Source organism: Larus michahellis, chromosome 17 (assembly GCF_964199755.1).
Source record: "Larus michahellis chromosome 17, bLarMic1.1, whole genome shotgun sequence".
Classification (NCBI taxonomy): Eukaryota; Metazoa; Chordata; class Aves; order Charadriiformes; family Laridae; genus Larus; species Larus michahellis.
The window spans coordinates 712,707-723,364 of NC_133912.1; the positions used below are offsets into that span (position 1 = coordinate 712,707).

The window sequence follows — 10,658 nt, forward strand, 5'->3', positions numbered from 1 at the left end:
TCCCTGCCACTGGGCCAGAGAAACCCAGGTCCCTCAGCCTCTCCACAAAGCACACGTGCACTGGGCCCTCAAGCCCAATGTGGCAGACCTCCTCTGGACACTCTCCTGGTCCTCTCCACTTCTCCAAAATGGGGAGCCGCACACTGGGACCGCAAACTGTGTGCGTTGGGCCGCAGCAGTGCTGAGTGAAAGGGGAAGGTGACTCAAATTGCCTGGGGGGCACACGCTCCTCCTCCTGCCGCCCCGTAGACAGCCGTCCTTGTCCACAGTGAGCGTGCACCACTGGCTCATGAGGCGTCCCTCAGGCTGCCCAGCCCCGTCTCCGTAGGGTCCCTGCTCAGCACATCAGGTCCCAGCCTGTCCTGCTGCCTTGGGGTTATTCTTCCCCGGGATGCAGGACTGGACACTTCTCCTTGCAAAACTTCAAGACATTTCTGTTGGCCAAATCCCAGCATTTCTCCAGCTGCCCCTGGCCTCAAGCTCCATTTGGTCAGCTGTTAATGTTTGTGTGCAGATGGTCACCCTGATGCTTGTTCCTCAGTGCTTGGTATCTGGGGACAGATCACTTTAATATCTTTACAGAATCACAGGATGGTTTGAGTTGGAAGGGACCTTAAAGATCACCCAGTTCCAACCCCCCTGCCCTGGGCAGGGACACCTCGCACTAGACCACGTTGCTCAAAGCCTCACCCAGCCTGACCTTGAACACCTCCAGGGATGGGGCATTGACAATTTCTCTGGGCAACCTGTTCCAGTGCCTCACCACCCTCACAGTAAAGAATTGTTTCCTGATATCCATTCTAAATCTACCCTCTTTCAATTTGAGGCCATTACCCCATGCCCTATCATCACACTCCCTGATAAAGAGTCCCTCCCCATCCTTCCGGTAGGCACCCTTTAGGGACTGGAAGGCCACTGTAAGGTCTCCGCGGAGCCTTCCCTTCTCCAGGCTGAACAACCCCAACTCTCTCAGCCTGTCCTCAGAGCAGAGGGGCTCCAGCTCTCTGATCATCTTTGTGGCCCTCCGCTGGACCCCTTCCAACAGGTCCATGTCCTTCTTATGCTGAGGACTCCAGAGCTCGACACAGTACTGCAGGTGGGGTCTCACCAGTGCGGAGTAGAGGGGCAGAATCACCTCCCTCCATCTGCTGGCCACGCTTCTTTTGATGCAGCCCAGGATGCAGTTGGCTTTCTGGGCTGCAAGTGCACTTTGCCTGCTCATGTTGAGCTTCTCGCCCACCAGCACCACTTTCTCCTCAGGGCAGCTCTCAAGCCATTCTCCGCTCAACCTGGATTTGTGCCTGGGATTGCCATGACCCAGGTGCAGGACCTTGCACATGGCCTGGATGAACTTTTTGAGGTTCACACAGGCCCACCTCTCAAGCCTCTCCAGGTCCCTCTGGATGGCATCCCTTCCCTCCAGCGTGTTGACTGTGCCACACAGCTTGGTGTCGTCGGCAAACTTGCTGAGGGTACACTCAATCCCATTGTCCATGTCACCAACAAAGATGTTAAACAGCACTGGTCCCAGTACTGACCCCTGAGGAACGCCACTCGTCACTGGTTTCCATGTGCACGTGATGATCTCAGCCCACTTTGCCACCACTGGAGAGACACAGGGAGAACCCATCTCATTCTAAGGCAGACATTGCAAAAGCTCAGTCAATCAGTCTCAGTCTTGTTTCTCCATCTTATCAGCAAAGTCAGTTTCGAACAAATGCTGTGTAGACTCATAAAACCATTCAGATGGCAACGGATCACGGGAAGTCTCCAGCATAACCTCTTGCTCAAAGCAGGCTGCATGTCGATTTCAGGCTCTGTTACTCACAGCTTTGCCTATTTGTGTCATGAAAATCTCCTAGGGATTTCGGGTTTGCTTTTGCTTTTGATCTATTCATGTTGAGTTTGTCAAGCATTGTACAGCTCAATGCAAAATATGATAGGAGGGGAAGATGACTTTCAGGTCCTTCAATTCTCCTAAGCTGATGCCATCCATGGACACTCTGGATAGTCAATGGGGTCCAGCAAATGATTTCCCAGCCTGAGGTTAGTCGTCTTCTTCTCACTGGATGAGTCACCCTCTAATCCCTCTTGACTGATTCGACTGTTTTCCTTTAAAGGTACTGGCAGCTTGGGCAGACACAGCGTGAACAAGCTGTTTGCAGTCAGCTCTCCAGGGGAGCTGAAGCTGCTCTGGAGTATGAAGATACCTAGGTGAAGCTATCAGAGATACCAGGAATGCCCCAGGAGACCTGTCCCCCTCCTGAGGAGGATTATAGCCAGGCAGGAGACGGGTTTTGTCTAAGCTACTATGGGACACCTGTGTTCACACAACCAAATACCTTGTTGGGACTTTTGGTACTATTTGGGCTCCTTTCACATACTCTGCTCTATCACTTTCTCCATAGGAGCCTCTTCAGGGCAATTCTCACTTCCTTATTCCTCAGGCTATAGATGACGGGGTTGCGCATGGGGGTCACAATCGTGTAAAACAGGGCAAGGTATTTGTCAGTGTCTGCAGAGTCTCTTGACCGCCGTTTAAAGTACACAACCATGACGGAGCCATAGAAGAGAGTCACCACCCCCAGGTGTGAGGAGCAGGTGGAAAAGGCTTTGCGTCTGCCCAGAACTGAAGGCATTTTCAGCATTGCCCTGACAATTTGAGTGTAAGAAACGACCATCAAGGAAAAGGGAAGGACTGCAAAGAGCAGGATGATGGTGTGCAGCATCACTTGGTTCCAGAAAGTGTCTGCACAGGCCAGTTCCAACAGAGGGGGGACATCACAGAAGAAGTGATGAAGGCTATGGGATGCACAGCCGGGCAAAGTGAACAGCTGGTAAGTCTGCCCTACTTGTACTGGGATGACAGCCACCCATGAGCCCACCACCAGTCTGACACAGAGGCTCCCATTCAGGATAAGGCCATAGTGCAGGGGGTCACAGATAGCTACATAGCGGTCGTAGGACACGGCGGCCAGGAGAAGGCTTTCGGTGCTGCCCAGCAAAACCAGGAAATACAGCTGGGCAGCACAGCCAAGGAAGGAGATGCTGCCGTCTCCCGTCAGGAAAGCCCGCAGCATTTTTGGCATGAGGCCATTCCCTGTGAGGACCGTGAGGTAGATGATCAGGAAGACTGTGAAGTGCAGGCCTTGCAGGTTGGCATGGTCAGAGAATCCCAGAAGAAGAAAGCCAGGTCCTGCTGTGTGGTTCTCCAAGCCTTTTCTTTGGGACATTTTCTGTCTACAGAGCAACCCAAACAACACGCTCACTGGACAATGGCAGCGGCCCACGCACCATCACGCACCCCTCAAGCACAGTGAAAGACTACAGAGAGCAGCACAGGTGTGACTGCAGTAATTAGGAAAGCCCAAACGAGATCTGCATGGCTGTATGGGAGCGGAACACCAGTTACTCGTTGAGCAAAGGCTTCTCAGGAGAAAACAGAACAGATCTCTTCAGTCCAAATGATGTATGGACCAGAAAAAACTATTTTTTCTGCTATAGAAAGGAAGGGAAGGGAAGGGAAGGGAAGGGAAGGGAAGGGAAGGGAAGGGAAGGGAAGGGAAGGGAAGGGAAGGGAAGGGAAGGGAAGGGAAGGGAAGGGAAGGGAAGGGCAACACCAGCTTTCACTCTTAGATTTTAGTGAGAGAGGGTTCCCTCAGCTCTTCTCAGAGATAAGACCCCACCTCCCGAAGCTCTGTCGACACACACAGAGACCAGGGGGACATGCCTTAGAGCCAAATTATTCATTTTTACATGGCTGACAGGTGAAGTCTATAAGAAAGAAAACAAACTGCTACCTGTCAATGAATCAGGTACATTGATGCACCCATGGGGCATTTCAACAAGGCAGAAAAGGTGCTATTTGTGCATATATCACGAGCGTTCAGGGTGCTAAAAGGAGGCGTTATGCAAGCAATCACAACACTACCTCAAAGAGCTTTCAAAGCATTCAAAAAAGGAAGGTGATGAAAGGTAGAGGAGTGGAGATCAGTGGGTGATCTCCCGAGATATCTAGTTTTCCTGAAAAGGTCGGGCTTTTATAGCTTGTGGACAAGCTCTGCCTGGTTCCAGTTCCTGTTCCTGACCCTGCTGCTCTGTCGCATGGATTCATGGCAGCTTACTGAGGGCTCCATGGCTCCGTTCCCAGCGCAGAAACGTTCCCCAGTCCCTGTAAGCCCTTGCAGAGCAGAGCGATGCTCGCGTCGGCTGGGAGACTGAGCCTTCCCTTTTGCATTTCCCAGAGCACACGGACTTCTCACGGCTCACACGTGAAGAACGTGAGCCATTAACAAGCAGCTCTGTTTGTCATCTTAAACTCTGACATATGAATAATGAGAATAGCAGTTTAGAAAACATGTCATAAAAGCATTCACATTAGCCAAGTGAAAAAAAACCAACACAAATGTCTTGTTCAAGAGGACGCTTGAATTCCCAGAGACATGCAGTCTTAAGAGCGTGATCACTATTACTTTTTCTTTTTTTCTTACTGCTCCTGCCTAGTGAGTTCTCCTAGAGCTGCCATTCAAAATCTCCAAGATAAAATTAGGGTTTATGTGAGGGAAAAGTGACCATGATTTCTTTCCTAATCTCCCCATTTCTGCATGCAAACGTGTAGAAAAATGAAATATTTTTATTTCCTGAAATACCGTCAGATACTTGCATTTATCGTACACAAATTTCTAAGTGAAAGAAACCATTTATAGGCAGGTTGCCCATAAGCAGCATTTTCTGCTTGTATAAACACACTCCGCCACCCCCCGGCCCCAAACCTACAGCATATTCTTTCTAACGCCCAGATAACTCGGTGCTTCATGAGATCACACCTAGTGCATGGGCTGGACTGACTTTGGGCGTGGGAAACTGCTGGAGGACTCTTCGCACAGTGACTGTCTCACCAGCGGCATTTCTCCAAGCCGAACAAAACCTGCTCGTCTGAGCCCAGCCAAGCCACCCCGATGCCTGCAGCCGCTTTTGGCAGTGGCTGTGCCGCCACGGTGCCTCAGCACTTCAGAGCATGCCGAAAGGGATTTACCATTGGCAGAAGCCACAATGCAGGAACACGCTCCTCACTCCACGGTGCCGCAGGAGACGGCGGTGACCTCTTTTTCTCTCTGTCATTTCCCTGGAAACCACCTGCGTGGGGTTCTCTGGACACTTCTCCCCGACTCATGTTCCTACCTGGGTATAAGTCAGTTAGTGAACAACCCCAGGAGAGACGACAGCAATGCTAGTGCTACCTGTGCTCCTCTCCAGACACCCACCGCATCATTAACAACGTTAGAAAGACTATCAGAATAATGGACGTTTGCGTCATCAGCAGGCTCTGAGCAACTTCCAGAACATGACTTTCAAAAATAGAGAAATTGAGAAATGAGACTGGGCAGCTCAAAAGAAAACTGCTAAGCTTGTGAGAGGCAAAAGAAAAAAAAGAAAAAAATCAAGGAGGGAGCAGGAAATAAGTAAATTCAGTCTGTGATTAGCTTTAGTTTGCAGCAACAGAAAAGGCTGCTCCGCAACACCTCCTCCCTGGGCCTCCACCTTGGCTGTGCCCCGTATTAGCTCCAAGGTGGAGACGGTCTTGAGTGGTCAAACTGCAATGGCTCATGCTCTGTGCTCAGGTTCACCTCCAAAGGGGGTGCAGGGAGAAAGCTCAGGCTGGAGGTTCATGGGAAGGTTAGAAGGCCTGTGTCCTGTCACGGCACTGCAGATGTCTACGTTTGCACAGTTTAACGTGACACGAACAATGGATGAGTGTGTCTGACCAAGGCAGCCTTGCGTGGCTCTATCGCCAATAGCACAAATGGCCCTTCCAGATGAGAGCATCTCCTGCCCTCCTGTGAGGCTCACGCAGCCCTTCATTTCTTACTCTGCAACTCTACGCATGGGTTGAGCCCTACCGTTCAGGCAGTTCTTCACCCACCGCAATCCTCTACCTGCTCATCTCCAACTTGGGCAACTTGTCCAGAAGGAGACTTTGAGGGACGCTATCAAAAGCTTTACTACAATCCAGCAAAACTGCATCCACCACCTTCCCTTCATCCACTGGGCAGGTGACCTTATTGTGGTTCATGGTGAATCATTTGTCCCCCTTAATGTTAACTCCTTCTCCCAGGTGGGCATTAGGGCTCTAGATGGCCCCCAGTTCAGGCTTGGCTGTTCACTCTCCAAGAAGGGCACTCTGTGGAGACTGCAGCAATACTGAGAGGGTTTCCCAGCAAAGTCCAAGAGAACAAGAGGAGGAGAAAGCCCAAGCTCTGACTCCATGAAGAGAAACTGGAGGTGCTGGAGATAATCTGGCCAAAGATTCCCCATGACAGGGGAATCCCTTCCCACCACTACCACTGGAGGGGTCTCCATGCACATTTCCAGCATTGTTAGAGTGCCAAAATACCCAAAGAAAGTCCTTTTGTGTCCATGCCCTGCTGTCCTGGCTGGCCTGCCTGGTGACCGTGCCTGAGACCAGGCTTATCCCAGTGCTTGACCCAGCCATGGGACCTTTCTTCCCTTTCACTGGCAGAGACAGGTTGTGACTTCACAATCAGCAGCCAAGCCATTTTCCTATTTCTGGCCTGTGAGGTTCTGAGGCAGAATTGACTTCAGGCACCTTCACAGACACCTGCCTCTTACTCACCTGTGAGGTTCTGAGGCACAGCTGACATAAGAGTAGCTTCCCCACCATCACCCACCTTGTCACCCACAAGCTGATCTGATACACGTCATCTCACATTTCATCTTCCAAAGTCAGGCGACCGTTCCAGGACCTCACAACCTCTGCATTCACTCTGCCTCTGGGGGAAAAACAGCTTAGAGTGAGGTTTGGAGGACAAGGGAAGGTTAGGGTTTCCGAGGGAGGCCGCTAGGGCTTTTGGGTTAGGGGTTTCTGTTACCAGTTCTCTTCCATGCGAACCAAAAACTCTGGTCAGAGTTTCTGCTTCATGATCGGGGTAGGGCTGGGGGTAAGAGCTCCCCTTTTAGGGCTAGGGGTCATGGTGAGGCTCAGGATGATTCTTCTTAGGGCTTCTTGTAATTGATCTGAGTCCTGCTCAGCTTTGTGGGTTAGGGGGTTGGGTTAGGGCTAGAGGCTTAGGGTTAGGCCAGAGTTAAGGCATTTCAAGAGCAGGAACCTCGCCAAGTGCTGTCCCTCCCACACGCTTCTCCCTTCACCTATCCCATGCTCCCTTCTCTCTTTGATGAAACTCTCAGGCATCTCGAGCACTTCACCATGCTGCTCCTCACACGCAGCTTCCTCCAGCATTAATGACACCACAATCTACTCGCCAGCAAGGGCACCTTTGCCTTCATCCTCCTCTTGCCTGCCCCTAACATCTCATCATCTCCCTGGCCTTTCCCTCCAGAACTTCACAATCCCTGCCCTCCTCCTACATCCTGGGAAACATGAGTAAGACTTAGGGGAGGGGTTGAAGACGAAAGGAGGTTGAGGGACAGGATTAGGGAGTTGGCTTTGGGTTTAGGCGTGAGGCATGTGGTGAGGGTTTCAGCTTTGGCATTGGTGTTCAGGGAAGGGCTACAGATGAGAGCTGCAGGTGAGGGATTAGGGTTAGGGTCCAGCAAAGTCTCAGTGTGAGCTGGGCAGTGCTGGGTCAGAGGGGAAGGGTGCGTAGCCACTTCGTGTGTTTCTGCCCTCGTGATGACCAGGGGAAAACTCAGCTGCCGATGACCAAAAGCATCATCATTCTAATGCGCTTCCAAAATCAAATCACACACACAGACACACACAAACACAAGGCTTACAAGAGAGCTTTTTAAATCGAATCGCGCACACACAAACAGATACAGAGGATAACCTATAGAATTAAGATGTTTCTCTTTTTGCAAAAAGTAGGAAATTCCTGGTACCAAACGATCTTGGTCACCTCGAGAAATCCAATAGTAGTGAATGACTCACTCTTTTCCTTCGTCTGCATTTGTCAGCAGATGAGCTCTGAAATCCTTGCGAAATCTACTCTGAAATCCAATCCTCGAAAGCCTCATGAAATCTACTTTTGAAATCCTCGCAAAACCTATACTTTGATATCCTTGGAAAATCTACACTTTGATATCTTCATATCCTCATATCCTCCTGCACGCTTTGATAGCCTGATATCCTCGATGTGCTGGGGCACCCACAACATCTCTGGAAAACCTGTTCCATCGTCTCACAACCCTTTTCATAAAAAAATTCTTCCTCAGGCCTATGCTAAATCTACTCTTTTTCAGTTTAGAACTGTTGTCTCTTGTCCTGTCACTACAGGCCTTGGTCAAGAGTCCCTTTCTTACGTATAACTCCCCTTTAAACTATATAAACTCTCGTATGTCTCAGGCGAACCTTGCCATGTTTGAATCTGTCAATAAGACGCTGTGTTGATTATAGCAAATTTTGTTAAATCATTTTGATAATTGCCAGGTGATTAATATTGTTAACATCATACAAGTAAACCCTGTGTTAATCAATCTTAAATTGCTGCCACATCAAAGTTGGGCAGGATCCCAAATCAACATTCCCAAGAAGAGTGGACATGAGGAGAAAGAAATGTCCCATGAAGGACAGTGCTGTGAGTGCTGAGGTGACCCAGAGGGAGCCTGGATCAGCGCAACGCTGGGTGTTCCAAGGAACAGGCAGGGAGGAAGAAGAGCTGTGAGTAAAGGCGAGGAGATGCCCCAGTGGGAGCAAGGGGAGGAAACAGGTTGGGTGTCCACAGCCTGCAGGTCTTTGTCCCCTTGGCTGTGGCGGTTGTCTTTGCTACCAAGGCCTGAAAGGAGACACCTTAATCTCATGGAAGTGGGGCCTCACTGCTTCCTTGCACCCCCCAGGGAGGCCGGGAGGTGTGGTGCCGTTGTCCTTCACTCGGCATTGCACACCCCACACCTCACTGCCCCAGGAGGAGCCCTGAGCCAGTGTGAGGGACAGCATCCCCCTTCCCAGGGCTGGCCGCTTGGCGGGATAAAATACATCAAGGCTTTACTCAGCACCAGCTCCACCTGCACAGTGCCTTTGCCTCCCTGTAATCACAGCCTCCACTTTCCTGCTCCAACAAACCCATGGGGAGGCTTGGTCTGTAATGGCCCTCAGTGGGGACAATTAATGCTCCAAGACACTTTGGCGTTTGCTTCTGACTTGAATTCCTGCACAGGTTGTTCCAGCTCCTCTCAGTACCTGGCATTCCTGGGCTCAGCAGCAAATGCCCCATGGGGCTCGTTAAAGTGCAGAAAGCCCTAATGAGCCACAGCTCTTCCATGATTTTCTTCAGGGCTTCTAGCCTGGTACAGCTCATTGGAGAGGTCTCAGGAGTCTACTTAAAGTGGAAGGTTTCAAGAAGAACTTAATAAAAAGGTAATTTTTCATTTTGAAAGGACTTTTTATTAGTTTTTTTATTCTTCCAGAGGAAATGCTTGCAGCTTTCTCCAACTGATACTGAACCAGAGGGTCTCCTAAGGAAGACCGGAGAAGAACCAACTGTCGTCTCCTCGAGGTCCCCCACTATATGGACAACTTTCCCCCCCACCTCCTCCTCCCCACCGTTTCTCTTGGGGCTGCCTGGGACTTGCATTCTTTTCCTACATCAGACTTGTGCGCCGAGTCTGCAGCTGAATGTTAACAGCTCCTTTGCACCAATTCCTGCCTGATTCCCCCGCAGACTTGGCTGTAAATAGACACGGGATTCTTATTAAATTTGAACAACCGGAAGGAAAAAAATGATACAAATTAATTAAAGAAACCCAATGCATTCCTCCACTATATGCCAAGTCCAAGCCTCCAATAAGGTCCACCTTCCTCAAACCATCACCATAAAAGATATATGTTGGAGAGACTGATAGGAAATTATAAATATACGTACAATTAGTGAGTTGGCTAAAGAGACAGTGTGGCAGATTAAGAAAACTTTGCCTTATTCTTGGCCAAATTTCCAGCCCAGAACCTTGTCACCAACTCATGTCTCTAGAGATGTCCCTGCCCATGTTACATTATGTGCTTGTTAAACAAAACTTTTCTTCTCCAGCAAACTCTAGCAAAACTCCTCCTTGGAGACAGTCTCCCCTCAAAGTCCCCTTGCAACCCTGTGGCCAATTGAGATGCAAGAATAAACTCATTACAGTTCCTTCACGTTAACAAGCTCCTAAGGGAAGGTCACGGAGTGTGGAGGGCCCTGGCAGGAATAAAGAGCCTTGGAGGTTCAGCAGGGTCTGCTGAGGGCTGTGGGTGATGAAGCTGCTTCAGGCAATGGAAGTGTGCCTCCCTGGGGGCTGATTAGAGCCGAAAGCCAGAGGCAGTGATTGCAGGGTGACAAAGAAAGGAGGCAGAGACATCCTGTGTGCTGTAGCCCCCTGGATGTGCCCGGTCAAGTCAAGGGGCGCAGTGCTAACCCCCAGCTCATTGAAATGGGGATGCTTTTGGTCATCACCATATGAGCTTTCCCTCTGCTCACCACGAGGGCCCAGACACGCTGAGTGCCTTCCACACTCTTGCCCCTCAGACTCGGCAGGACGCAGCTCCCCCTAAGCCTTTGCCTGGACCCTAACCCTAATCCCTCACCTGCAGCTCTCATCTGTAGCCCTTCCATGAACACGAACGCCAAAGCTGAAACCCTCACCACATGCCTCATGGCTAAAGCTGTTAGAGCGGGTCAAGACATGGATCACCAAAAATCATTGGAGGG

At 50.4% G+C, this 10,658-nt stretch overlaps 1 protein-coding gene across 1 annotated transcript; it reads right to left on the minus strand.

The window, feature by feature from the left end:
• Positions 1-2,393: 2,393 nt before the first annotated feature.
• On the minus strand, positions 2,394-3,233 carry LOC141732467 (olfactory receptor 10AG1-like). The gene has a single exon (XM_074561512.1). It carries the CDS (start codon positions 3,231-3,233, stop codon positions 2,394-2,396), a length of 840 nt encoding a protein of 279 aa, XP_074417613.1.
• Positions 3,234-10,658: the final 7,425 nt, after the last annotated feature.